Here is a 26776-nt window from a genome sequence, read left to right on the forward strand (position 1 = left end):
CCGGACTTTCCCATTAAGTCTGCTCTCCCAGAGTGCTTTGCTAGTTCCCTGCTTGTCTTGCTATTTGAATTTAGAGTGTCCCTTCCATTTAGGTTGCTGGAATAGAATATCTATTTGGATAGCCACAGAAATGCTTTTCTCCTTTACAGCCAGTAACCCATAGACTGCCCTGAATCTGGGCTACCTACCCAGAGTTCTATCCAGTTTTCCCACAGTCCCATGCAGAAAGCAGACGTTTAATCTATGGAAGCTCAGGGTTCTGGCCCAGCTTTGTTTCTCTGATGTCCTTAGGAATGAATGCCCAGGCGCTAGCATGAAGCGGGTAAGGTGTCACCAGCTTATTTATAGCTAACAACAGCTGCCTTTGGATGTCTGAGGATTAGAAATTTGGGGGCAGTATCAGGTGCTGAATGATCTTAATTCCGGTTTGTTTTTATTCTTGTTTTAAGCTGTTTGTTAAGAACCATGGACAATCTTCTTGTTCTCAGGGCAGAGAACGATATTGAGCCTTCATAGGCTCATGATAAATCAAATACTACTGCTCTATCCAAGCCCAGTAGTATTTTAATATTTGGCCCAGAAGGTTGTGCCCATGGTGACCAAATGGAACTTCCCTAAAGATTATAGAATTCCTTGCTCGATACTGGACACTACTCAGCACTGTCCCAGAGACTATATTTATCTTGAGTTCCCATGTCATTATGCAGCCTTTTGGTGGTAGAAGGGTCTTTGTTGTACAAGGGACACAAGTCAAGAGAATAACCTAAGACCCTTAAATAGACCTCAGGAATCATCAACTTTGACTCCATATTCTTTGATAAATGCAATAGACAACAGCTAACTACAATGTCTTGAGATTGGAAGTTATACATTTTCTGAGTAAGTCAGCCAGGAATGCTTGATTTAATAGGCTACAGCTGTTGTGAAGGCAGAAGAGCCTTGGACATGATGCCAGAAGATGTGGGCTCTGCCACTCATTTGAGAAGACTTTAACACCCTGTACCTTAGTTTTCTCATTGCTAAAAATAGGATAATGCCTCCTAATTAAAAACTGAAACGACATAATTTTTTTTAAAAATCACTACACAAATCTCAAAACTTGTAACTCAATTGTTATTATAAATTTTCCTAAAATCTATTAGTTCACTTAATGCCTTAGTAAGTATTGAGTAATTCCAGCATACTGCGTATGGTTGAGTCTGGTTTGAGTATTCTGATGTTGCTGGACTATCATTCTAAGCATCAAGAAATACTGTGGAGATAGAAGGAACGCCAGATCAGATTGGATGTATACTGATTCTAGGATATAATGTGAAAATTATTTTTAGTAACAATTTCAATAGTACTTGTCATTTAAAACTAAGTTTTTTAATTATAAAAACTGTAAATTATAAAAGTAACCATCTTAACAATACAGAAGGTAAAGAAAGAAAAAAAATTGAAGTCTTCTCCCCATCACAAACTCCACTCTCACTCCCCTGATACAGGCAATGTTAAAGAGTTTGGTATGTAACCCTGCAGTTTTTTTCTATTCATATTCAAGCAAACACATGTACACATAGATTGTCTTTACCCAGAGGGGCTTATATGCTAAATATCATGCAGCACTTTTCCCCCTTACTTAGTCTATCAGGGACTTCCCACCAGAATAATAATATAGAGCTAACTCATTCCTTTTAATGACTACATAATATTCCACAGTATGTTTATATCAAAATGTTTACAACCATTGCCCTATTGATGTATAGTTGTTCCTAGTTTTTTCTTTTTGCCATTGCAAATAATGATGCAGTTAATATCCTTATACATTTATCCTTTCATACTCTTGCTTTTATTTATAAGGAATAGATTCCTTTTAGGAATTATTTGATCAAGGGAAGTGCTAATTTTTTATTTTGATAGGTAGTACCACATTCCAAAAATGTTATCACAATTCACACTTTCACCAGCACTATATGAGAGTGCCCATTTCTGCCGAACTCTATGTCAGCCCTGGATGTTATTACTAGATTACTGACTGGGAAGTTTATAAGCTTAGGTCTGATGAATTTACCAATCTATGTCAACATCTCTCAGACTTATTGGAGCCCAAGGAAAGAAGAGCACATTGTTTCAGTTTCTTAACTGGATGCAGCATTCAAACGCCAGAGTTAAGGAATTTGGTTCCAAATCTATTGCTCTCAGTTAATGAGCCAGACTGGAAAGGACCAAGAGCTCAACTAGTTCAAACTGCAACTCACCATGTTTTATCCAGATGCTGTTTCTTGTCCTGGAGTTCTCGTTTCAGGCTCTCTACTTCAACCTTCAACTCGATGTTCTGAAAAGTACACAGGCATTAATCGTCATTAACTGCCACAGACCCTCTATCAGAGAAAGACAAATATTATATCACTTTTATGTAGACTCTAAAATATGATACAAATGAAATCATTTACAAAACAGAAGCAGACTCACAGACGTAGAAAACTTATGGTTACCAAAGGGGAAAGGCGGGGGGTGGGGCGGGGAGAGAAAAAATGAGTATGGGATTAACAAATACACACCACTGTATATAAAATAAACAACAAGGATTTACTGCATAGCACAGGGAACTATATTCAATATCTTGTAATAACCTGTAATGGAAAGGAATCTGAAAAAGAATATATATATTATATATATATATACACACCTGAATCACTTTATACCTGAAACTTATGCAATATTGTAAATCAACAGTTCAATTTTTTTAAGTGTTCACTGTTATTACTTATAAAAACAACAGTTTTTCCTCCCTGACTAGGATAGCTGAAGTTCTCAGTCATAATCACATATTACATTAATCCTATGTCATAGAAAGGAAAGAAAATTATTACACCAAAGGTGGGATATCCTAGGCAATCTGATCTGAACATTCTTCACGCTAGCTTTATTCTTCTACATAAGTAGAAAAGAGAAATGAAAAGGACGGAAAGAAAAAAAAAGAGAAAAAATATAGTTACTTCTCTAAGCTTTAGCACTACGTCTATTCAAGCAAATAGACAATAAAGTTTACAAGTCTCACACAGAACTGCTAAAACAGTTTCATCCCACAAGGTTAGATCCTAAATCTTATGATCAATGATTCTGGTGGATCAAGGTAATTTCATGGGCATTACAAAATCTACCACATGGAAATGCAAGTACATTCCAATTTACATCATTAAATTCTAACCCTCTCTACTCTCTTTCTGCAGAAAAATCACCGCATAGTTAATCACGTTTCTCCATTCTCCGTTAGTAAATATATAAATTGTTAAACTCCAAGAATAGCTGAAGTGGATCCAAAATTAACTGCAGTTGCTTATCTTATCAGCTCTTTGTCAAGATATCCAAGGAAATGCATGTACTCAAGAGAGGGTGGTTGGCGGGTCGAGAGCACCTTTCTCTCCTTTTACTCTCCAGAAGAATATCCACCCACCTAACCCAAGGAAAAGTTCCAATGATGAAGCTGAACTTAAATGATAAGCAATACAATAAATTTTCATTATGATATTAGTACCTAGAACTAGAGGACTGGGCTAACAATGAGTTATAGATTAACTGTGTTTAATCAGATTTTCTCTGTGTTGGTAGCTTGTTTTGTTTCAGGACACATCACTTGAACAGAGTCTTTATGCCAATCCATGTTAAACACAGGATTCTCCTAAATTGATTTCCACCCTGGTGTGTACTGCAAAGTTCAATATAGAATTGGGTTAAAAGAAACCAGTAACCAATTACCTGATTCCTTTCCAAGGATTCAGGTTTTTTTTTTTAAGACTCTATCCTTTTATTTAACATGCCATAACTTCTTTCCTCCCTTCCAGTTTTATTGGGATATAACTGACACACAGCACTGTATAAGTTTAAAGTGTTCAGCATAATGATTTGACTTATGTACACCATGAAATGATTACCATAATAAGTTTAGTGAACATCCATCATCCCATATAAATACAACATGAAGGAAATAGAAAAAAATTTTTTTCCAAGGCTTCGATTTTAACTCTGTAAATTGATCTACTGCTCATATAATCCACAATGTGCCTATCCCTTTTAAAAATAGAGATTTTCAAAATTTTGTCCCAGCAGAAGCTGTGACAATGGGAATCATAAAAAAAAGAAACAAAACAAAACTGCTTTTTTAAAAAATCAAAAGAGAAACGGTTTTGCCTGACCACCTTAAGAAAAAAAAAAGATCTTAATGCAAAATGTATCAGCCCTTTCATCATTAGATTAGAAGCATTATTACCCATTATATTGACTAGATCAATAGTTTGCATACTGTGTCCCACCAGTATTCCACAAGACACTTCTAGGAATGGGAGAGGGAGAAGTTTAAATTAAAGAAGTGTGGTCACAGCCAGGGAATGTTAAAGGGTCTGCTCTGACTCTTGCAGACCCCTCTCCTCCACTGTTAACAGCACTGTTAATGTGGAAAGGGACTTATCAGGTCTTGTGAGGAATAATGAAGAGCAAAACTATACATTACCTTCAAGCATCTCTAACAGAAGTTAGCACTGGGTATTTCAAAATCTCTTTCCAATCTTGCCCCTCCTCTCCAGCCCCCATGGTTACCACCCTATGAGGTACTCCTTCCTTATCACTGAGATCAGAGTGAATAGTCTCCAAACTGATCTCCCCAACCTCAGTCTCTCCACCATTTACATTTTTCCTAAAGCATATTTCTGATTAGTTTACTCAGAAAGCTTTTCATGGTTTTTAATTGCACAGCAATTAAATTTTACACTACTCAGCTTGAAAATGGAGTCTACTCAAAATTTGACCTCAACTTACCTATCCGGCCTTATCTGCCATCACACTCCACCAATCTCCCCCACTAAAAGTCATTTCTTATGCCTCTGATTTTTCATAACTATCATTCTTTTTGTACTTCAATATTGACACACAAATAATGCTATGTCTTTCTACCTGCCCTTTTACACTTTTGAATTACAGACTCCCTTGGGACAGAGAAAAATGACGGTGTGGTGGAACTAGCCAGGTGTGCTGGTTGCCAGCTTGTGCCTTTTGGCTTTGCGATGTTGCGACATGGGTTTCAGGACAGCAGACCTAGAAAGGCAGAAATCCACTTCTGCCACTTACTAACTGGGTGACCTTTTTTGTGTAAGTTATTTAACCTCTTAGAACATAACTTCCTCATCAATAAAAAGGGGTTACAAAAATTACCTTGAGCGGTATAGTGAGGGGTAAATGAAATCACCTGAGTACCCAGCATAATGCCTGCCTCAAATATCTAGCAGCTGTGACTAACTTGAGGCCCTCAGTGTTTTGCAACTTCGTGTGTAGCAAATGCACTAAATGAGTGAACCAACCAACCGACAGGAACAGATACACCTAGGCAGAAGTGGAATGACAATATGTTTGTTGAAGAAAAAAGGGATTGGCTAATGCTGTGTGATTATACAGAAAAACTTTTTATCTGAAGCCTTTAAAAGACCTTCTCTGTTTTAAATCGTGAATATTCCCTAAGAGGTATATTATTAACCCATTGAAGATAAAAGGTTGCTAAATCTGAGGCAGGAAAAGGAAAAATAACTTGCCGCAGGACAACTCAAGTCACTAGTAGAATTCCAAATACTGCTTAGAATTCCAGCCTCCTCTTCTACCTTTCATCCTCCCCCATAAAAGGGCCATTCTACTCTTGGGCCTAGTCTACTCTGAGACTCAGAGTTACTAATTAAGATCTCCAGACCTTAAAATGGACATTTTAGAGAGAAAGGTGAGCACGGACCAAGCATTAGATGGTATTAAGAAATTATCTTAAATTGGTACAGCCACTATGGAGAACAGTGTGGAGGTTCCTTAAAAAACAAAAAACAGAGCTACCATATGACCCAGCAATCCCACTCCTGGGCATATACCCTGAGAAAACCAGACTTCAAAAAGAAACACGCACCCCATTATTCACAGCAGCACTATTTACAATAACCAAGACATGGAAGCAACCTAAATGTCCATCAACAAAGGATTGGATAAAGATGTGGTACATATATACAATGGAATGTTATTTAGCCATTAAAAAGAATGAAATAATGCCATTTGCAGCAACATGGATGGACCTAGAGATTATCATACTAAGTGAAGTAGTCAGACAAAGACAAATATGATATAATATCACTTATATGTGGAATATAAAAAATGATAGAAACGGGATTAACATATACACACTACTATATATAAAATAGATAATCAACAAGGACCTACTGTATAGCACAGGAAACTCTACTCAATACTCTGTAATAACCTATATGGGAAAAGTAAATGTATATGTATGACTAAATAACTTTGCTGTACACCTGAAACTAACACAACATTGTAAATTAACTATACTCCAATATGAAATATAATTTTTTTAAATAAAAAAAGACTATTATTACATTTAAAAAAAGAAATTATCTTTAAGTTTTTGGGTACAATAATGGTATTATGGTTATGGTTAAAAACAAAGACCTTATTGGTTAGAGGTGCATTCTGATGTCTGTCCAGATGCAGGTCTGTGGTGTCTGAGAGTTGCTGTGAGGAGAAGGGAGGACAGAGGCAGCAGAATGTTGGTAACTGTTGAAGCTAGGTGACAGGTACACGGGTCCCCAGTACTCGGGACAGGTACATGGGAGGCACTGTTCTCTTTATCTTTGTCTACTTTTGAAAAATTTCCTAATGAAAAGTTAGAAAGGGCATTTTCATCACAAAAAGGTAGATATCCACATTCTTTTTTAATTTTTTCCTTTTCATCTCTGGAATTCCCTAAACTATGGTCACAGATAGCAAAGAATGTTTGGCTCCCTACAGCAGCTCCTTTCAGCCACCAGACTTACATAAAACAGTGAGTCCATTTCCCAATACTGAGGGATAAAGAAAATAAACCTGCCTCTTAAACCTGGGGGACTCAGAATACAACTGGGTCATAGGGAGGAAGGAAGATCTGCAGAAATAAACGACAAACAAGATTCTTTTAGAGAGGAATCTGCGATTTCTTTAACTGGGCAGTCGGAGCTAATAAAATCATGTCTCTCACTTCACCTCCTACCCTTTTGCAGTCTCCTTCAACTCTCACATTGCCTCACACTCCCTCTTCTTCTCCCTCCCCTCCCCCCTCACTTTACCCAGCTGGAACTGCACCCTTCTGGTCTGACACTGCACCGCGATGACATCAGTCATTATCCAATGGCTATCTTTTCTGAAAACCAGAGTTCTGAGTGATAGTAGTTTATGGCAAGATAGTTTCCAAGACACCGCTGGCCTTTGGTGGGGCCACCCTCTTCACCTCTAAACTAAGGGCTACTGCTGATTGAGAAATCAATCATGTAAGTACCCTTGGATGCCACCAAGGCTTTGCCTGAGTTGCTCTTAGCCTGTGATGTCTTCTCTCTTCTTTCTTTTTATTATTATTATCATTATTATTTTTTGGCTGCGTTGGGTCTTTGTTGCTGTGTGCAGGTTTTCTCTAGTTGGCTTCAGTAGTTGTGGCACGAGGGCTCAGTAGTTGTGGCTCGCGGGCTCTAGAGCATAGGCTCAGTAGTTGTGGCGCACGGGCTTAGTTGCTCTGCAGTATGTGGGATCCTCCCGAACAAGGGATCGAACCCGTGTCCTCTGCGATGGCAGGCGGATTCTTAACCACTACGCTACCAGGGAAGTCCCTCTTTTCTTTCTAAAACTGTTCTTCATTAGGGTTCAGTTCAAACACCCCCCTACTCCCCCTTCCAGGAAACCTTCCCTAATCCCCTAGTCAGAACTTAATAATTCATTTCTCTTCACTTCTACTGTTTACCACTAAGATGACTATAATTTAGCATCCATACTGGGACTCTTCTGAAAGTGAAAAGAGGCACTATCACAATTATACCAGGACTGTCCTGAGTAAACCAAGATTCGGTCATCGGACACCTATCTCTAGTATAGCACTCGACTCACTCTGCTTCGATTAGTTATTTAAAATGTCTGGCTTCCCTTCTAGGTTTTAATATCTGGAAAAGTACTTTGCCCTCATTAGCTCTCCATATATGTTTATGGAATAAACACTTTACCATTTGTCTTGAATTGCTAACTTACTTTTTTGTTTTGGTATTTAACTTCGTGTGTGTGTGTGTGTGTGTGTGTGCGTGCGCGTGCGTGTGTGTGTTTCAACTGATCTTCAAGCACTTTTGACGACAAGGATTATGTCTTACTTTATATCTCATAGTTTGCTGCTGGGGGAAGAGTACTCAAAATAAAAAAACCTTGACAGCATACCAGCATACATTCATTGATAACATCAGCAAGTAACTATGCACTGGAGATTAAAGCTTGCCAGAACCAAAGCGCTTGTCGGTGTGATAAGACGTGAATTAGGGTCAGTGAGTGAAGGAAGTGGGTACTGCACCTTTGTCAGACAGTACGAAACAAGCCAGAGAAAAGCAGGCCTTCCATGGAAGAGTTTTTTTTTTTTTTAACTTTTCCTTTTATATTGGAGTATAGCTGATTAACAAGGTTGTAATAGTATCAGGTGCATATCAAAGAGACCCAGCCATACACATGTATGTCTCCACTCTCCCCCAAACTCCCCTCCCATCCAGGCTGCCATATAACATTGAGCAGAGTTCTCTGTGCTATAGAGTAGGTCCCTGTTGGTTATCATGGAAGAGTTTTTACTTGGGACAAAAATAAATATGGCCAGATCTTACTCTGAATCAGTTCTGTAGACCAAAGGAATTCAAAAAGAAATAGTTTAACAGGAGGAAGAGTCTCAAACTCTTGTGAGGAGATCCTCTTATAATTCCTGATTATTAACCCAAAATGAAAAGTCACTCTAGTGGATGGATTTTATTTTAAAATGTTTTCTTTTCTTTTTAGAACCATATCCTTTCTAGGAAAAGTGTAGTTCAGAAATATTTTTGTTCACAGTGAATTTCTTTTCCAGACTTCTCTGAAACCACTGGGGCAAAGCATTAGCTCTATAAAACAGGGCGAAGTACTGAATATTTTCATAAGGGGTTCTTCTATCTGTCCTGAACAAGAGGCAAGGGTTTGGTCACTATACAATCCCTGGAAACACATTTTAGTAGCTTCCAAGTGAGTTGTTTTGTAGATGAGATTTCTTTTCATTCACCTAGTTTTAAAGCAAAACTAAGACCCTAGAGGGTCTAACTATTAGGCTCTGTCATTAACTGTGTGACCTTAGACTAGTCACTCCCAGAGCTTTATGTTTTTATACAGTCAATTAATTTGAATCAGAGCCTCTCTCTCTTGCCCATAAGAATTATAATACCACCTGCATTGTTCATCTTCTCTGTTGAGGTAAGACACCTAGCCAAGAAGGGGTTCAAATGCAAATCATAAAAGTCCTCAGACCCTCAGGTCGAGGAAAGACCTTATTCAGAGGTGCAGGCCCTGCCTTTCCACAGATTCCAGGTTCACTGTCCTCCACTAGTACAATCAAGCCCCAAATTAGACACATAGGTTGCCCCAACATGTGACAAGAATAGTTCATTGCCAGGGAAAGGATAGCAGGGCAGTGTCCCCAGCCTCCGTAAGCAGAAGACTACAAGGCCAGGCACTCTCCTGCCAGAGACTGCTTTAGTGTCCAGTTCCCCAAAGAAATGGAAAAAAACCAAGTGGAAAGTTTCCGTTTATACAATACCAAGTACAAGGATCTACATCCGGATGGCAGAACTCCTCTGTTCAGGCCACTCTTTCAAACCACGTTAGTCCTTAGTAGAGGCCTGAAAACAATACCAATTCCTTCCCAGCTCAGTTTACCTTGATTAGACAAACACAGACACCCCCCTCTGAGTAAGCACTGAGGCTGTGGATGAGTTCTAAGGTGGCCAGGTATTTGGACAGACACAGCCAGGGCTCACGTGTGTGTGTGTGTGTGTGTGTGTGTGTGTGTGTGTGTGTGAGAGAGAGAGAGAGAGACAGACAGACAGAAAGGGTACTCACTGGGCAGAAGACAGGTAGCTAACTTGTGAAATGACAGCATTTATTTATTCACTTTTTTAAAATCAAATATTTATTAAGCATCTCCTTTGGATATGTAAGGCACTCGAATAAGTATTAAAAAGAGCAAGGCAGACACAATCACAGTCCTCAGGGAATTTACAGCCTATGGGGGCAATTAAACAGATAATTATAGTAGAATGTGATAAACAAAAGAGACCCAGAATCAAATAGCTGCACGAAAATACACACAGGTGGTAGATATAAATAGTAGCAGATACATAAATCAATGCAAGTCCACCCTATAACTCCTGGCTTTAGCCTCCAAAGAAACATTCCTAGACCCAACTCAACACGTGTTACACCTTGGGTTGCCCTTCCTCTCAGCTCCCTGGTTCTAATCTTTTAAGGGAGGAGGAATATAAATCTGAAATTACAGAGCTGCCAAGGGAAAACAAAGAATCTTGTACTTAGGGCAGCAATATGGTGAAGAGTATAGACTTTAGAACAAAACTGGCCTGGGTTCAAATACTTACTATCACATTCTGTTAGGCTGAATCATACGAAAGTGCAGATATGCAACCATTTTTCACAGTTCCACATAATTCATCCTCTATATTCTAGAAGTCAGTCACTTAACCTAAGTTGTAGTTCCTTCAGGTGCTTATAATCACTACCTTTCAAGGATACTGTGAAAATTAAATGAAAGGATGTAAATGAAAATACCTGACATATAGTAGGCGTTCAATAAACATTAGTTTCCCCAAAGGTAGTAAGATGTAGGAATCACAAGCAGAGATTGGTATTTCTGGTCAACCTTGAGTTTAGGAACCCAAGAAAGATAGATTAAAAGGAGGTTAAATGATAAAATGATTAACTAAAAGCTTTGGGTTTTGACGGTGTGGGAGGCTGTGATTTGGGACAGGGGAAGGGGACATACGAGAATTTTCTGTACCTTCTGTTCAATTTTGCTGCAAACCTAAAACTGCCCTAAAAAATAAAGTCCATTTAAAAACATGGGGAAAAATATGAGTTGTCTTGGGCATTTTTTATTTACCTCTGAGCTCAGAGGTCCCAATATATGCACTGCCTTGGTGTTCACAATGATCAACTTAAACCCTTCTTAGTCACTCTGTTAAAATCTTGGTCGAGTCCCAAAAGCCTCTGTTGATCTGGCCCAACTGAGCTGGCAAGTGAGAAAACATCCATATAAATACCAGTGATCTCAGTGATTCTCTCCCTGTCCCCAGCACATTCCTTAGCAGGACGAATCTCTCTCACTTGGCTGGAGCCTCTCTGTTCATAAATAGGACTGGCTGGGCTTAATTTAGAAAAGTGCAGGCCTCTTATGAAAGTCAGGGGTGAGGCTGGAGCCCCTACAATCCCAGGACACCTTGTGTGGAGACAGGAACCCGGCCCCACTGAAGGGGCTATAAAAGGGACGCTCAGAATGATTTATTTTCCTCAGCTATTTAGAAACTGGAGTTCAGGGGAACCATCCTGTGCTTTCCTTAACTTCCTTTTGGGTAGCAGGGATAGAATTGGGAGTTATAAAGTATAAAAATTATATTAATTTTAGGGGCTTCCCTGGTGGTGCAGTGGTTGAGAGTCCACCTGCCGATGCAGGGGATGCAGGTTCGTGCCCCGGTCCGGGAGGATCCCACATGCTGCAGAGCGGCTGGGCCCGTGAGCCATGGCCACTGGGCCTGCGTGTCCGGAGCCTGTGCTCTGCAACGGGAGAGGCCACAACAGTGAGAGGCCCATGTACCGCAAAAAAAAAAAAAAAATAAATAAATAAAAAAAAATATATATATATATATATTAATTTTTCTACAGATAAATTGGTACATAGGAAAACTGAGGCCGTCTAAACATTTTTTTTAAAGGATGTTTGCAGATGTAATTATTATTTTATTTATTTACTTTTGCTGTGTTGGGTCTTTGTTTCTGTGCGAGGGCTTTCTCTAGTTGTGGCAAGCGGGGGCCACTCTTCATCGCGGTGTGCGGGCCTCTCACTATCGTGGCCTCTCGTTGCGGAGCACAGGCTCCAGACGCGCAGGCTAAGTAGTTGTGGCTCACGGGCCTAGTTGCTCCGCGGCATGTGGGATCCTCCCAGACCAGGGCTCTAACCCGTGTCCCCTGCATTAGCAGGCAGATTCTCAACCACTGCACCACCAGGGAAGCCCTAAACATTTTTAAATTATCTGTGGCATCTAACATGATCTGACATTTATCCCCAAATTCAGCTCTCCATTCTGGATCGGCACTTGCTTTGATCTACTCTCCAAAAAGAATAAAGCCACTCATTGGTATTCTGCAAAGTCCAGGACAGTTTTTCTTGCATTGAAACTTTCACTACAAAATGGAATCTAAGTTCTAACACCTGGCAGTCACTCCTCCCTTGGAAGCCTATCTGTGACCTGAAGCCAGGTCCTATGATCAGGCAACTCCTCTGAAATAATACCTGTGCTTGAGACCAGGGGCAGCACTTAGACTGTAGACTCTAAGTTGTATCATTCAGGATGGCAGCCACGAGCCACACGAAGCTATTGAACCCTTAAGCTATGACTAGTCCAAAATGAGATGTGCTGTAAGGATTTCAAAGACTTAATACACACTGGATTGAAAAGACTAGCCACAACAAAAGAACATAAAATCCTAATGATTTTTTTAATGCTGATTTCATGTTGAAATGATATTTTAAATACGTTATTAACATTAATTTACTTTTCTTTTAATGTGGCCACTAGAAAATTTTAAATTACATCTGTGGGGACTTCCCTGGTGGTCCAGCGATTAAGACTCCTTGCTCCAGGGAACCAGACCCCGCATGCCACAGCTAAGATCCCACGTGCCTCAACTAAGACCCGGTGTAGGTAGATAGATAGATAGATTACATCTGTGGCTTACATTAAATTTCTGCTGGACAGTGCTGTTCTACAAAATGTTAGAAAAAAGATGTACTAGTTTTAAGTACACTACATGAAGACATGTCCTGACCTGCATCACAATTAATCCCATGGTCTAAGAGCACCTGTAAGAGTTTTATGGGGTTATGGTATTCATCAACCAACAAAATACAGAAGTGACTCTAGCTAATTATAAGTGAAGCAAAATTATCTAGGGGGTGACAGGCACCACACTGAAGAAGTCAGGTCACAGTACTACTCAAACTATGTTCAGACACTAAACTGCAAGTGTCAGGAGGGCAGGGACCCCCTCTATCTCCTTACCCTTGCATCCCTATTGCTAGCACAGTGCCCATACACAGAAGTGCCCACACATGGAAGATGATTATTTATCCAATGAATGGGTGTTGTTAAAAATAAAAACACAGCCCTCTCTTAAACCATTCTCACTGTCAAGAATTTCCTCTTCCTATGCTGTTTCTTTTCTCAAGTTGTTTGCTTCCTACTTCTGCTAACCCTTCTCTTGGAGAGACTTCTTAGTTCCAGGAAGAGTTGGAGGTTCACCTGGAGTGCTCCAAAGCCAGCTTGTGGGCTCTCAGGTGGAGGAGACATCAAAGGATGGAAAGGTGGCCTCCTGTTTCACATGTACAGATGAGCCTCACCTGCAACTTCCAGGGTGTTTGCAATCAATCAACACCAACTTTCTGAGTTTCTATTATGGGCTCAACAGTGTTGAAGAGAATGTTGAAGGCAATAGAGTAAGTTTGAGATCAATCCAACCCACAAAGTACTTATAATCTAGAAGAAGAAATAAGCAAGGTACACATTGGAAAGATAATTGCCAGCCAGGGATTAAACACGTGCCAAATCATATATCTGAACAATAACTGCTGGAAGAGCCCAGAGGGTAAAAGATGGTTTCAGGGATTGATTATGATGAAAGGCCCACCTGAGCAGGTAGAATCTAAGTTGGACTTTGACACCTAAGTAGGGTTTGGAATAAGCAGAGATAAAGGATACAGGTATTCCAGGCGTGAACAAGGATGTGTCAGCAGGAATTAGCACACATGAGGGAGACTGACTCACTCTAGGAATATATTTGAAAATACACAGTGAGAGAATAAAGCTTGCTTCCTACTTCATTGGGAATACTGAAGTAACTAGAAGAAAACCCCTACAGTCTCCTATCACCATATCTATCCATCATCTACTAGCATCTGTGCTCACAAACTGTCTTTCCGTGTGTGACCACAGATAACTACCCATGCTCCCATCTAAAGCCAAACCTTCCACTTAGGCATTAGGTCCCATTCTCTCTACTTCTCAAAAGTAGCAACAAGAAAGTCTCCTTAATCAATATTTCACTTTCTACTGGAAAATTCTACTGGTACACAAGCATACTATTATTCATCTACCTTTTAAAAAATCTTCTATGGACTCCTTACCTTTACCAGTTACTGTTCCATTTCTTTGCTCTCCTTTGCAACAAAACTCAACGTAATCAGTACAATTCCTCTCCTCCCATTTTTTGTTAAACCTACTGCAATCAGACTTTTGCCTCTACCACTACCAAAACTACTCTAATCAAGATCACTAATGACATTCATGTTGTCAAATCCAAAGGTCAATTCTTAGTCATCATATACTTGAGCAATCAGCAGCATTTCAAAAGGTTGATCTCTCTCTTCCATTGTATGTTTTCTTTACTTGGCTTCCAGAATCCAGATTCTCTTGGTTTTCTTCCCACTTCACTGTTACATTTTCTCCATCTCCTCTGCTGGTTCTTCCTCCTTTCCCCAAACTATTAACGTTAGAGTGACCCAGGGCTTAGTCTTTGGTCCTTTTATCTGCCACCTTGGTAGGACTAACTCCCTTGGCGATCTGTACAGTCTCATGGCTTTTTTTTTTTTTTTTGGCTGCATTGGGTCTTCGTTGCTGTGCATGGGGTTTCTCTAGTTGCAGTGAGCAGAGACTAATCTTCATTGTGGTGTGCGGGCTTCTCATTGTGGTGGCTTCTCTTGTAGCAGAGCATGGGCTCTACGTGCCTGGGCTTCAGTAGTTGTGGAGCACGGACTCAGTAGTTGTGGCTTGCAGGCTCTAGAGCGCAGGCTCAGTATTTGTGGTGCACGGGCTTAGTTGCTTCACAGCATGTGGGATCTTCCCAGACCAGGGCTCGAACCCATGTCCCCTGCATTGGCAGGCGGATTCTTCTTTTTCTTGTTGTTTTAATTTACTTTTTGAATTTTATCTATTTTTTTATACAGCAGGTTCTTATTAGTCATCCATTTTATACATATCAGTGTATACATGTCAATCCCAATCTCCCAATTCATGCCACCACCACCTGCCCTGCCGCTTCCCCCCTTGGTGTCCATACGTTTGTTCTCTACATCTGTGTCTCTATTTGGCAGGCGGATTCTTAACTACTGCGCCACCAGGGAAGTCCAGTCTCATGACTTTAAATACCATCTATATGCTGATGACTCCCAAATTTATATCTCCAGCCCAACCTTTTCTCCAAAATTTCAGATTTATACACTCAACCACTTACATGATATTGCCACTGGAAATGTCCAACAAATATCTCAAACATAAATGTCCAAAACGGAACTCCTACTCTCTACCCTCAAACCTGCTCTATCTTCCCTATCTCAATTATGGCAACTCCATCCTTCCAGTTGCTTAGGCCAAAACCCCTGATGTCATCATTGATTCCTTTCTTTCTCTCACATTCCATATCCAATCCATCAGCAATCTTGTTGGTGTTACCTTCACCACTTCTCTCCACATTAACTGCTATTACCTTAGCCTGATCACCATCTCTTATGTGGACAACTACAATGACTTCCTAATAGCCCTTCTGGCTTCTACCCTTGCCTTCCTATGGGCTATTCTCAGTACTGTAATACAACGATCTTTCAAATGTCAGATAGGACTGTCACTGGCTGAGTGTCATCTTGTCACTCAGAGTAAAAGCTGAAGTCTTTAAAATTATCTACTAGGGCCTATCTGATGTGTACAATCTCCATTACCTCTGGGACCTCATCTCCCAACATCCTTGCCCATTCTTATGCTGTTTCAGCCTCCATGGCTCTCCTGCTCTTTCTCTACCTGGAATGGTCTCCTCCCAGTTATCTGTTTGGCTAACTTCTTCATCTCCTTTAGGTCATTGCTTAAAAACTATTTTCTATTGCATAGCCACTCTGGAAAACAGTTTGGTAGTATCTTATAAATTGAAATACATGATTATTATATGATCTAACAATTCTACTACTGGGTATTTATCCAAGAGAAATACAACAAAGACTTGTACATGGATATGCACAGCACCTTTAGTCGTAATAGCCAATCACAGGACACAATCCATATGTTCATCAACAGGTGAATGGATAAACAAATTGCATTATATTCATACAATGGAATACTACTCAGCAATAAAAAAGAGTAAACTACTGATACAAACAACATAGATGACCTCAAAATCATTGTGCTAAGTGAAAGAAGCCTAACACCAGAATCTATACTCCCTGATTCCATTTATATGAAATTCTAGAATAGACAGAACTAAACTATAGACTGAAAGCAGATCAATGGTTTCCAGCAGTCAGAGATGTAAAAGGACTGGCACCAGTGGGACACACAGCAATTTTTTGGGGCGATGGAAGTGTTTTATATCTCAGTTGTGGGGTGGCTATTTCATAAGTAGATATATATATATTTGTTAAAATTCATCAAACTGTACACTTAATACAGTTAATTTAAACAAAAAAAAAAAAAGAGAGAGAGAGGAAAACAGAAACGGCAACCCAAACAGCCAAGTACAAAGGGTGAGTAAGGAGCTCAGCATAGAGACCACCAATCTGGGCTGGTTTCATTGCCTCAGGTCAGCCTTATGGGGGTTATAAATGCTGTGACGGTAAACCCATGAATAAATCTTCCTCCATCCACTGGTCATTCTCATGTTTATTGAATTCCCTTCCCATCTCATATCTGTATAATAAAGTTACAAAAAGATACAGGAAAATCATGTGGTGGACAGTCTCTAACAGGGCTCCCCATGATCCCTGCCTTCCAGTGTTCATGTCTTCGTGTAATCCCCACCTTGAGTACAGCAGGATGTGTAACTTGCTTCCAACCAACAGTCTATGGCAAAGGCGACGTACTGTCACTCCTGTGACTACGTTAAGTATTAAGAATATCTTACTAGCTGACTTGCTCTAGAGCTTCTCCTTGCTGCCTTGATGATGTGAATGTGTGGGGAAAGTCCACATGGCAAGGAACAGTAGGTGGCTTCAAAGAACTATGGGCAGTCTCTAGCCAACATTCAGCAAGAAGTCTGGGCCCTGAGTCCTACAAGGAAATAAATTCTGCCAACAACTCAAGTGAGCTCAGAAGCAGATTCATCCCCAGTCAAGCCTCCAGATAAGAATTCAGCCTGGCCATTACTTTGGTTGTAGCCTAGTAAAACCCTAAGCAGAGAACTCAGCTAAGCTGTGCCTGGACTGCTGACTCATGTAAACTGGGAGATAATGTGTTTTAAAAACCACTTTCTAAATGTAGCCTCTCCTGACCACTCTTGAATGCTGCAAACTGCCCTCCATTCTTATACTTTTTGACCCCCTTACCCTACTCTACTATTTTTTTCCCCATTAGGACTTACCACTTGCCAACATTCTAAATATGTTATTTAATATTTATTTATTGTCTGCCCCCTCATAATAGAATATAAATTTCATGAGGGTAGGAATGCTCAACTGTTTTGCTCATTTATATTATTATTATAACCACCTCCAATAGCACCTGGAACATAGTAGGTACTATCAATATAGGTGAATGAATATAGTAGGTACTACGAATATAACATAGTAGGTGTTATTGAATATTCAATAAATATTTTTAAATGAACGAGGCCTAATGCTTAGGTTTCAACTAGGATCAACCTAATTTTATTCTTGCAGGGACAGAGCATAGCTAATCACTGTCTGTCACATACTGAGACTTCTAAAATTTTCTATTAGGTCACCTCTGAGTTCGTTCTTCCCCAAATTAAAAATCCCAATTCCATTGCCCTTTTCTCATTTGCCTCATTTTCTAATTTTTAAGTTCTAATTTTTGAGTCTGAATATTTCTCAATTTCCTCTGAATTTCTGGAGTTCTACACCAGACAGCACTAGTCTGACAGGGCAATGTACGGGGATAAGGACAGCCTGGTTTCTATTACATTCCACATGGCAATTGCACCTGTTTCACAAGTAAAAATAAGGTCAATGCCACCTTTTAGGGCAGATACATCAATGAGACAATGCCACCTCTTCCTGCCACAATCTTGGTAAAAACCACCATGAAAATGGATATCATTTTACTAGAGCTCCTTCTTTTCTTTTTAGTCTGACCTTAACGCAATGTAGAGTTATTCACTAAAAAACATCATTTGCATTTGAACAGTGACTGACTTTAGTTTCTAAAGAATGTGCCAAGACCTTGCTTATTAACTGAAGAATTAGGCCATGTAGCTGCTAGGATACCAGGTATACACCCTGAGGCTATTAATGGCAAATCTGGTCCTGTGAAAAATGGGGACAACCAACTTCATAGGGTTATTATGTGGTTGGAATTAAATATATGTAAACTGCATAGCATAGTGCCTGGCACGTAGTAAACACCAAATGGATCCTCTCCTCCATAGGGTCTAAATGTGAAGTATTTAGCATATATTTTCCATGTGTATGCACAAATTTGGGAATAGAGGAGAGAGGATACAAGACAAAGAAGGACAGGATACTGATACCAAAAGGTGGGACAAGACCTGGGCCTAGAAACCTCTCCTGGAGATAAGTAGCCTAGAAATAGATAGAGAAGGAGTCCTCAGGCTATTTTCCTCGTGACCATTAATTGCCCTCCATCTTATATCAAGACCCTTAGGCCCTGGTGACATATTTTGACACCTCGAAGAAGTAGGGAGAACAGGAGAGGAAAGAGGGGAGAGAGAAATTAGGAAGTTAGCATTGAGGGCCAAAGGAGGGTAGAGAAAGCCTGAGGCAGAGTTCTGGTTCTAACTGACATCACCACCCTCCACCTGCAGCAATTCAGGCAAGCCCCCTGATGTGGCCCGACACAACAAAGCTTTCCACAGCTGAAGGGACCTCTCTGCTCTCACCCCCAGCTTTGTAGAGACTGGCAGGGACCAGTTACGACCATCCTGACTGAGTTCTCTGAGGCTTCAAATGGTTTGGCAGCAACCTGGGCTTCTCCATAATCCCACAAACCTGGAAGGGATCGGAGAGAAAAAAAAAGACTTCAAGTGGAGACTGCTCCCCACCTCTAAAGGACCTTCTCCTCTGAGACCCAGAGGTCCACTACCTTCATCTGATTTCTGTGCCAGGAAGACCCTAGGATCCAGCTCTAGACTCAGGAGCTCCTGACTTTGCAGCAGAGTGATGACAACACACCATGTCATCAACTGAGTTGTGTTAGGTGGGCAGGACAAGGTTTATGTTTGTACTGAGCATACGCTCCGCTTGACTAGAGAGAATCTGGATGGGGGGGGGGGTCTGATGGAGTATTTCTAGGAGGGGCAGCCACCTCTGTGGCTTCAGAAAGAAGCTCTGAAACCTACTAAGGAAAAGTGACCTGGAAGGACTTGCTTACTTCTGGCCCTCAGCCAGGGCCCAGACTCTCCTTTTGCAGCTCTAAGTCATGGCCTTCATGCTGGCAGCCTCTGTCCACCCAGGGGCCTCAGAGGAGGGCTTCCTCCTCAAGCCTCCATGTGGGCTACGGCTCTGTGTGTATAAAGAGGTGGCTTCCTGCCCGACACGCCAGTGGGGCCGTATGTGAGGTTGGGAGGTAAAAAGCTGGCATGACAAGGCAGTCGGTGCCTTTCATTCACTCCCAACCTCTTTGAGCCAAGTTTCCAAATAACAGGGATGATAACTGCCCAGTGCGGCCCAAAGTCTGTTCTAAAGTTGCTTGGCAAAAAGCCACCTATTACTTAGCTCTCCACAGAACGGCATGTACCAAGTCAGATCACTGTCTTTTGGTGTGTGGGTGGATTAGCTGCTACTTAACATGATAGGGTGGGCCCCTTTCCAGTTTGCACCAGCCCCCTGCTCTGTACCTTCTCCATGTATAACACAGCCTCATTTCTCTGGGAAGTTGAATTTGCTTAGATGAGATGGCAAAGGCCAGAGAAGGAAGAAACCCCCCAGCCTCCCCCCACCAAAAAAAAGATCCCCATGGCTTTTGGAAACATATAATGATGAAACTCCTAGGGAAGGGGTACGTAGGCTGAGGAACTAAATATTTGACAGCAGGCACAGGGTACAGAATCATTTATCTGTGAAGTACTCTAGCTTCTGCTGTGTAGACTCTATTTTAGCCCAGGATTATCAATACAAAGAAGAAAGTCTAAACTTCTGAAAAGCATATAAATTCCTTGAACTTTTTTTGAAGACCCAGGAAGTCACTACAAGTGCCTGGACAGGAAGCAAGGCCTCCTGGATTCTAGTTTCAACATGACCATTAATTTGCAATGTGACCTTAGGCGAGTTACTTTACCACTCTGGGTCTCTGTCTCTCTGTCTTTAAAATAAATGTTTTACTCATTAGGGAAAGCTGAGTGAATGGTATATAGGAACTCTCTATTTTTGCAACTATTCTGTATATCTAAAGTTCCTTTAAAATAAAAAGCTTTCTTAAGAAGTGAAGTGAGGGGAACTTCCCTGGTGGCACAGTGGTTAAGAATCTGCCTGCCAATGCAGGGGACACGGGTTCAAGCCCTGGTCTGGGAAGATCCTACATGCCCCGGAGCAACTAATCCCGTGTGCTGCAACTACTGAGCCCGCGAGCCACAACTACTGAGCCCACATGCCACAACTACTGAAGCCCACGCGCCTAGAGCCCGTGCTCCTCAACAAGAGAAGCCACCGCAATGAGAAGCCCATGCACTACAACGAAGAGTAGCCCCTGCTCACCGCAACTAGAAAAAGCCTGCGCGCAGCAATGAAGACCCAACACAGCCAAAAATAAAATAAATAAATAAATAAATTTATTTTTTTAAAAAGTGAAGGGGGCATACAGACTATCTCCAGGATCTTTTGTAACTCTAAACTGATTCTGTGTTATTTATCTCCTTTCAAGTGAAAGTAAGTCATTTTCCAGCTATCCAAATATATATCAAAGCAGAATTTTCAGATCCACTCTTCCTACCGCAGACGAGATGTTGAGTAGCCCAAGCAACAAACCTATTTTTTGCTTTGAACATACCCTATACCCTGGGCAAAAGCTGCATTCTCCAAAAACACATTAAAAACATTCCCTCCATATCCTCTTTGTTCTCGTAAACAAATAAATTCATCCAGTTGGGAAAAGCTGTTTCTGGCAGCCCATGCTTACAGAATCTCAGTTTTTCCCTAGCAACTGGGCTAATTATAACTCCAGCTACCTGGTAACAGCACTAGAGTTTCCTAACATTGACTGGCAGTTTTAAAGCCATCTCAGCTCTGCTGGCACGTGCCTTCCTGAGAAGGCATCAGAGGAGCTGTGAGACTGGGAGAAGGGAAGCGACTACCTTAGTTAAGGTGAGAGTATCCAAAGGGGCTGCTCAGAATCACGGAACTTCAGAGCTGGGAGAGATGTTAGTGTCAATTCCAGTTCAGCCCACACGTTTTATACCTAAAGAACCAGAGACCCAGAAGAAGCGACTTGTCTTAGCCAGGATCCTGGCAGTCTTCTTGATTCCTTTCCGTCAACCCTCCCATCCCATCAATCACCAAGTCCTATAGATAGTTGACTTCCCAAATATTTCGCACATCAGCTCCCTCTCCTCCACTCCTATTGCCATGGGCCTCATTTAGGCCCTCATCATCTCTTGGTTGGCCTATCTGTTCTCCTGACTTCCTGTCTTATCTTCCTTGAATCCATCTTCCCCACCCATCAGAAGGATCTGGCATGTTCCCTGCTGCTTAAAGCCCACCAGTGGCTTCCTATCCTCCTTAGGATAAAGTCTACACTCTTTAAAATGGCACAAAGGATTACGCCCTGCAGACCCTTCAGCCTCATTCTATGCCTAGAACTTAAATTTAGCAACACAAAACCACTTACAATTCTCCACACATACAATGTGGTTTCTTGTCTCTTAGCTTTTGCTTCTTTCTTTTAACCCTCCCCTCCCCCCGCCCCCGCACCATTGACTAACCAATGCTTACTCTCCTTTGAAGACAAAGCTCAGGGGTCATCTCTTCAAAGACTCCTTAGTAGATTTTCCTTCCATCTCCTCTATTCAGTTGGGTTAGAGATGCCTCATTTGAGTTCCCTTATACTTCATACGATCTCTACTACTGACTCCTACCATACTCTATATCACTTGTGTCTCATGCATCTTTGAAGCCTCAACTTCCCAGCATAGTACTTGGAATATAGTAGGAGCCCAATTAATGTTTATTAATGCATGAATGGCGAAATCCAAAGTTCTCCATGATTTGTCCCCTGCTTACCTTTCCAACCACCACCACAAGTCCTCAATATCATGTGTTCCAGTCATACTGAAAGATTTGAAGTGTGTCAAGCACGCAATGCTTTTTCCTGTTTCTATGCGCTTGTAAATACTATTCCTTCTGCCTGAAATGCTTTACCCCGATCCTTGTTCTATTATTATTTTTTAAGATTCACTTCAAACTTCATGTGCTTGACAAGGCCTTTTCTGGTGCATTTTACTGTTCTCCTTAGTACTATAGAGCAATCTGTACATACCTCTATAGTAGCCCTTATTATACCATTTTTATTTATTTGTTGATAACTTTCTCCACCAGCATCTAGCACAGTAGCTGGCATACAGCAGTCAATAGATGCTTGAATTAACGAATGCATGTGTAGAGACATGAGTAAATGAATGGCCAAGGTGATAATGTAAATAAGGTAAACACTTGAGACAGGGACCTACGATGCCTAGTCTTTCAACTATATTAGGCTCCTTTTATCAGTGTGTAAACCTGGATGTACATAATAGGAAGAAGTGGCTTTCTGATAAGTCCCTGCAGAAGTACAAATTATGTAGACATAGTTAAGGAGATAGTTGAAAGTGGTTTAAAATTAAATCAGGATTTAGTTTTAGATTTGTTTCCTAGGTCTTAAGTATTCAAAGGAAAAAAATGTCCTCTTCCAAACAGGTAAGTATTATGACATCTAATTAAGAGCTCTTAAAAATGAGAAGAGTTGTGTTAGGTAAAAACAAAACAAAGCCAAAAGTTGTATTTGTTAAGGATTTCACAAAATTTTAAAGTAACTATGACAGTTATGGGAAAGTTGCTTTAAAAAATTTTAGTGGTAAAATATACATAATATAAAGTTTACCATTTTAACCATTTTTAACTATACAGGTCAGTGGCATTAAGTACATTAACATTGTGTAACCATCCACCTGCAGAACTTTTTCCCCAATTGAGTCTATATCCATTAAACAATAACTCCCCATTCCCTACCTCCCCACAGCCCCTGGCAACCACCATTCTACTCTCTGTCTTTATGAATTTGATTGCTCTAGGTACTTCCTGTAAGTGGAATCATATAATATTTGTCCTTTTGTGACTGGTTTATTTCACTTAGTATAACATCCTTAAAGTTCATCCAATGTGTAACATGTGTCAGAATTTCCTTCCTTTTTAAGGCTTAATAATATTCCATTGTATGTATATACCACATTTTGTTTATCCATTTATCTGTCAGTGGACACTTATTTTGCTTCTACCTTTTGGCTAAGTGAATAATACTGCTATGAATGTGGGTGTACAAATATCTGTTCGAGTTCCTGCTTTCACTTATTTTGGGTATATACCTAGAATTTGAATTGCTGGATCATATAATAATTCTATGTTCAATTTTTTGAAGAATTGTCATACTGTTTTCCACAGTGGCAACACCATTTTACATTCTCAACCAGCTATACACAGGGTTCCCACTTTCTCCACATCCTGGCCAACGTATGTTATTTTCTGTTTTGGTTTTATCATAGCCATCCAAATGGGTGTGAAGTTTAAAAAAATTTTTTTAACCAAAAACACAACTATTGGTTACAACTATTTAATGAATGAAGTCTCCCTACTTTCTTCCTACTTCTACTCCCTCAAAGAAGAGGAAATGCACAAGCAAGCCTTCAAGAACTCAGAAAGCAGAGAATGAGGTGTCAGCACACACAGTATGTACAGACATGGACACACGAGACTCTGTGACTTCCACAGAAATGTTTAAAAATAGTTTGGCCAAATTCACCCTTATTTCTTTCTCTTTATTTACATTTCCCCCTTCCTTACTGTACACATTTCTTAAAGTTCACATAAGTAAAACATAGGGGAAAAAAACTTAGCAGCTGACTAAACAAGGTATCCAACTATAAAAAGAAAACAGTCAACTCTGTTAAATATAAGAAAACCACTTATTCTGCAGCAGCAGCTGCAAGTTACTTTAGACAGTAATCTGAGAAGGTGCACGCTCTCTAGTATGTGTCTCCAGGTATGCAGGATGGTCATAATCCTTTACATTTATTTAACATCTAACACATTAAACATGTTTACATATAGGGAGGAGGGCAGGGCGGGAATTCATGCCTCCATTTCGGGAAACTAAGGTTCAAAGAAGTTAAGGACCAGGCCAAGGATATGTAGTAGGGAAAGGTAAATTCAGAATTCAAGTTTTCTGGGAATTCCCTGGCAGTCCAGTGGTTAAGACTTGACGCTTTCACCGCGGTGGCCCAGGATCAATCCCTGGTCGGAGAACTAAGATCCCGCAAGCCATGCGGCGCAGCCAAAATAAAAAAAAAAAAGGAACACAGAATTCAAGTTTTCTGACTGAGTTCAAAACTTGTGTCCCTACATTTTGATATCCCTCAAAGATACTTGTTTTTCTGTAATTGCCTCCATTGGTTCAAGTCAAGGTTCCTAAATTATATGGCCTGATGGAGTTCCTTGGGGCTTCACTGAACTTTTGGATACTTAGCACTGTAAGTCTGCACGTATACTCTTACTCATCGTATTTCCCAAAGCCTAAAGAAATCAGGTTAGGACTAAAGAAAATCAGTCATTGAGACAAAAAGAAATTCAATGAAGAGAGCAGATCTTGAAAGTTCTCATACAAGGAAAAAAAATTGTAACCATGTGTGGTGATGATGTGAACTAGACTTAACTGGGGTGATCATCTCGTGACATATACATATAGAGTCATTATGTTGTTCACCTGAAATTAACATAATACGTTAATTATATCTCCATTAAAAAGAAAGCTAGGTCTTAAAAATTAAATAATTTAGAACCAGGCCAAGCTACAAAGTATTAAACCAAGGTGATAAAAAATTTTGAGTCATAAACAAGCATAGTCATAATAATTTTTGTGAAAGCAAAGGACTTTGTATTATTACTAAATAAAATATTTTATTAAAAAATTTAACAAATCTAGCCTTTCTTGTTTATTTTTTTTTGAAGAAACATTTGTATGTGAGGGTGATAGTAACTGTGCTGTAATAGGGACACTTCGATTATATTATGTTATTTATACATGGGCAAACTAAAATGGAGACTTGAGACAAATAGGACAAATTGTCCCAAATCTACTACTGAAGAAGAAGAAACTGATTTGGAATTCAAAAGTGGCCCAAATTGGATGTGTCCAGTAACTGGACTTATCTGGATAATTCTGCCATCTCCCAGTTTGTCACAACAGGGGCAAATATTGTTTGAGGGCTTACTACCATGTGAGAGGCATTGTGCTGGTTTCAATGGATTGGCTCACTTGATCTTGCTCCAGATGCTGTAAGATAGAAATTATTACAAGACCTACTTCAGCTCAGGGAAATTATAGTATTTGCCCAAGTTAACCCAGGTAGCAAGTAGTAGAACCAAGATTCCATCTCAAGCCTGTCTTATTCCTAACTCTTAACTACTATGCCCAGTGATAGCAGAACAGTAGAAATGATAAAAATTTGGTAGGCAAGTAAAGTCAGTGGGCTGTTTATCATGATTTTAAAAACCTAGCTGTGAAAAAAACCAAAAACCAAACAAACCTAGCTGCAGAAATAAGCTACGTATAAACTTCAAAGTTTGCTCAGGAAAAATATCTAGACTCAAAGATGAGAAACCACAGCTCAGAGAAGTCAGGCAGTTTAAAGACCACAAAACAATGGAACACAACTCTTTCAACTCCTGTCTAAAGGCCAAATCGACCTTAACCGTCCAACACCAATTGTGTCATATTTAAACATTGACTCTATCTGGTCCAGGAGGACAACATTCAGCTTCTCCTGTCGCTTTTGTTATTGGATCTGACCCTGTCAGATTTTAAATTCCATTCTTAGAATGGAACCTTAAATCTTTTTCAAAGCAACCTTATATAATAATAAATTCACACAAGCTTAGCAAGTAAGTAGTCATCGTGTGGCAAAACACAGTGGATGGTGGTTTTGTATGCTGTTTGGGGATTGGGTGTTTATCACACAGCAGTGGATTTCACAAATTCCAGGGTTGGGCATATTTCTAGCGGGGGCACGTTCAGCTATCATGAGAAGATGCAGGATTAGATAATCAACAACAACGAGGAAGTCAGCCAAGTTGCCGCCCAGAAATTATTTACCAGAGCAGCTGCTGTTCAGAAATGCTAACAAGCCAGTCTTCCTGGGAGTGGGCCATGCTCAGCTGTAAACCACTCACAGTGTTTTCTCACTTTACTTTGCTCCAGAATCAGGAGCTCTGTGTACTGCAACGGTTTCTCCCTTCCTTGCTTTATATATTGTCTTCCCCCAAAACTGAACCTACAATTAATATTTGCTATCAAGAGGGGGCAGTGGTACCTAATCATGTAGGTATATACCCTAGTTGTTCTGTGCTGAGGGTAAGCAGCCTCCTCCTGTGTGTTTAAATATTTACAGAAGCTGAAGCTTAAAGGGTAGT

General features: G+C 40.3%; 1 protein-coding gene across 17 annotated transcripts in view; it reads right to left on the reverse strand.

Moving 5' to 3' along the window:
- The window catches only part of PDE4DIP (phosphodiesterase 4D interacting protein), a 224037-nt gene that overhangs the window by 114534 nt on the left and 82727 nt on the right, over positions 1-26776 (reverse strand). For all 17 annotated transcript variants that reach the window (XM_060300509.1, XM_060300663.1, XM_060300504.1 and 14 more), the window contains one exon: positions 2241-2317. In XM_060300509.1, the coding sequence (XP_060156492.1) occupies positions 2241-2317 (77 nt within the window). The remainder of the gene's footprint in view (positions 1-2240; positions 2318-26776) is intronic.

The sequence above is a fragment of the Globicephala melas genome, chromosome 1 (assembly GCF_963455315.2).
Source record: "Globicephala melas chromosome 1, mGloMel1.2, whole genome shotgun sequence".
NCBI classification, from domain to species: Eukaryota; Metazoa; Chordata; class Mammalia; order Artiodactyla; family Delphinidae; genus Globicephala; species Globicephala melas.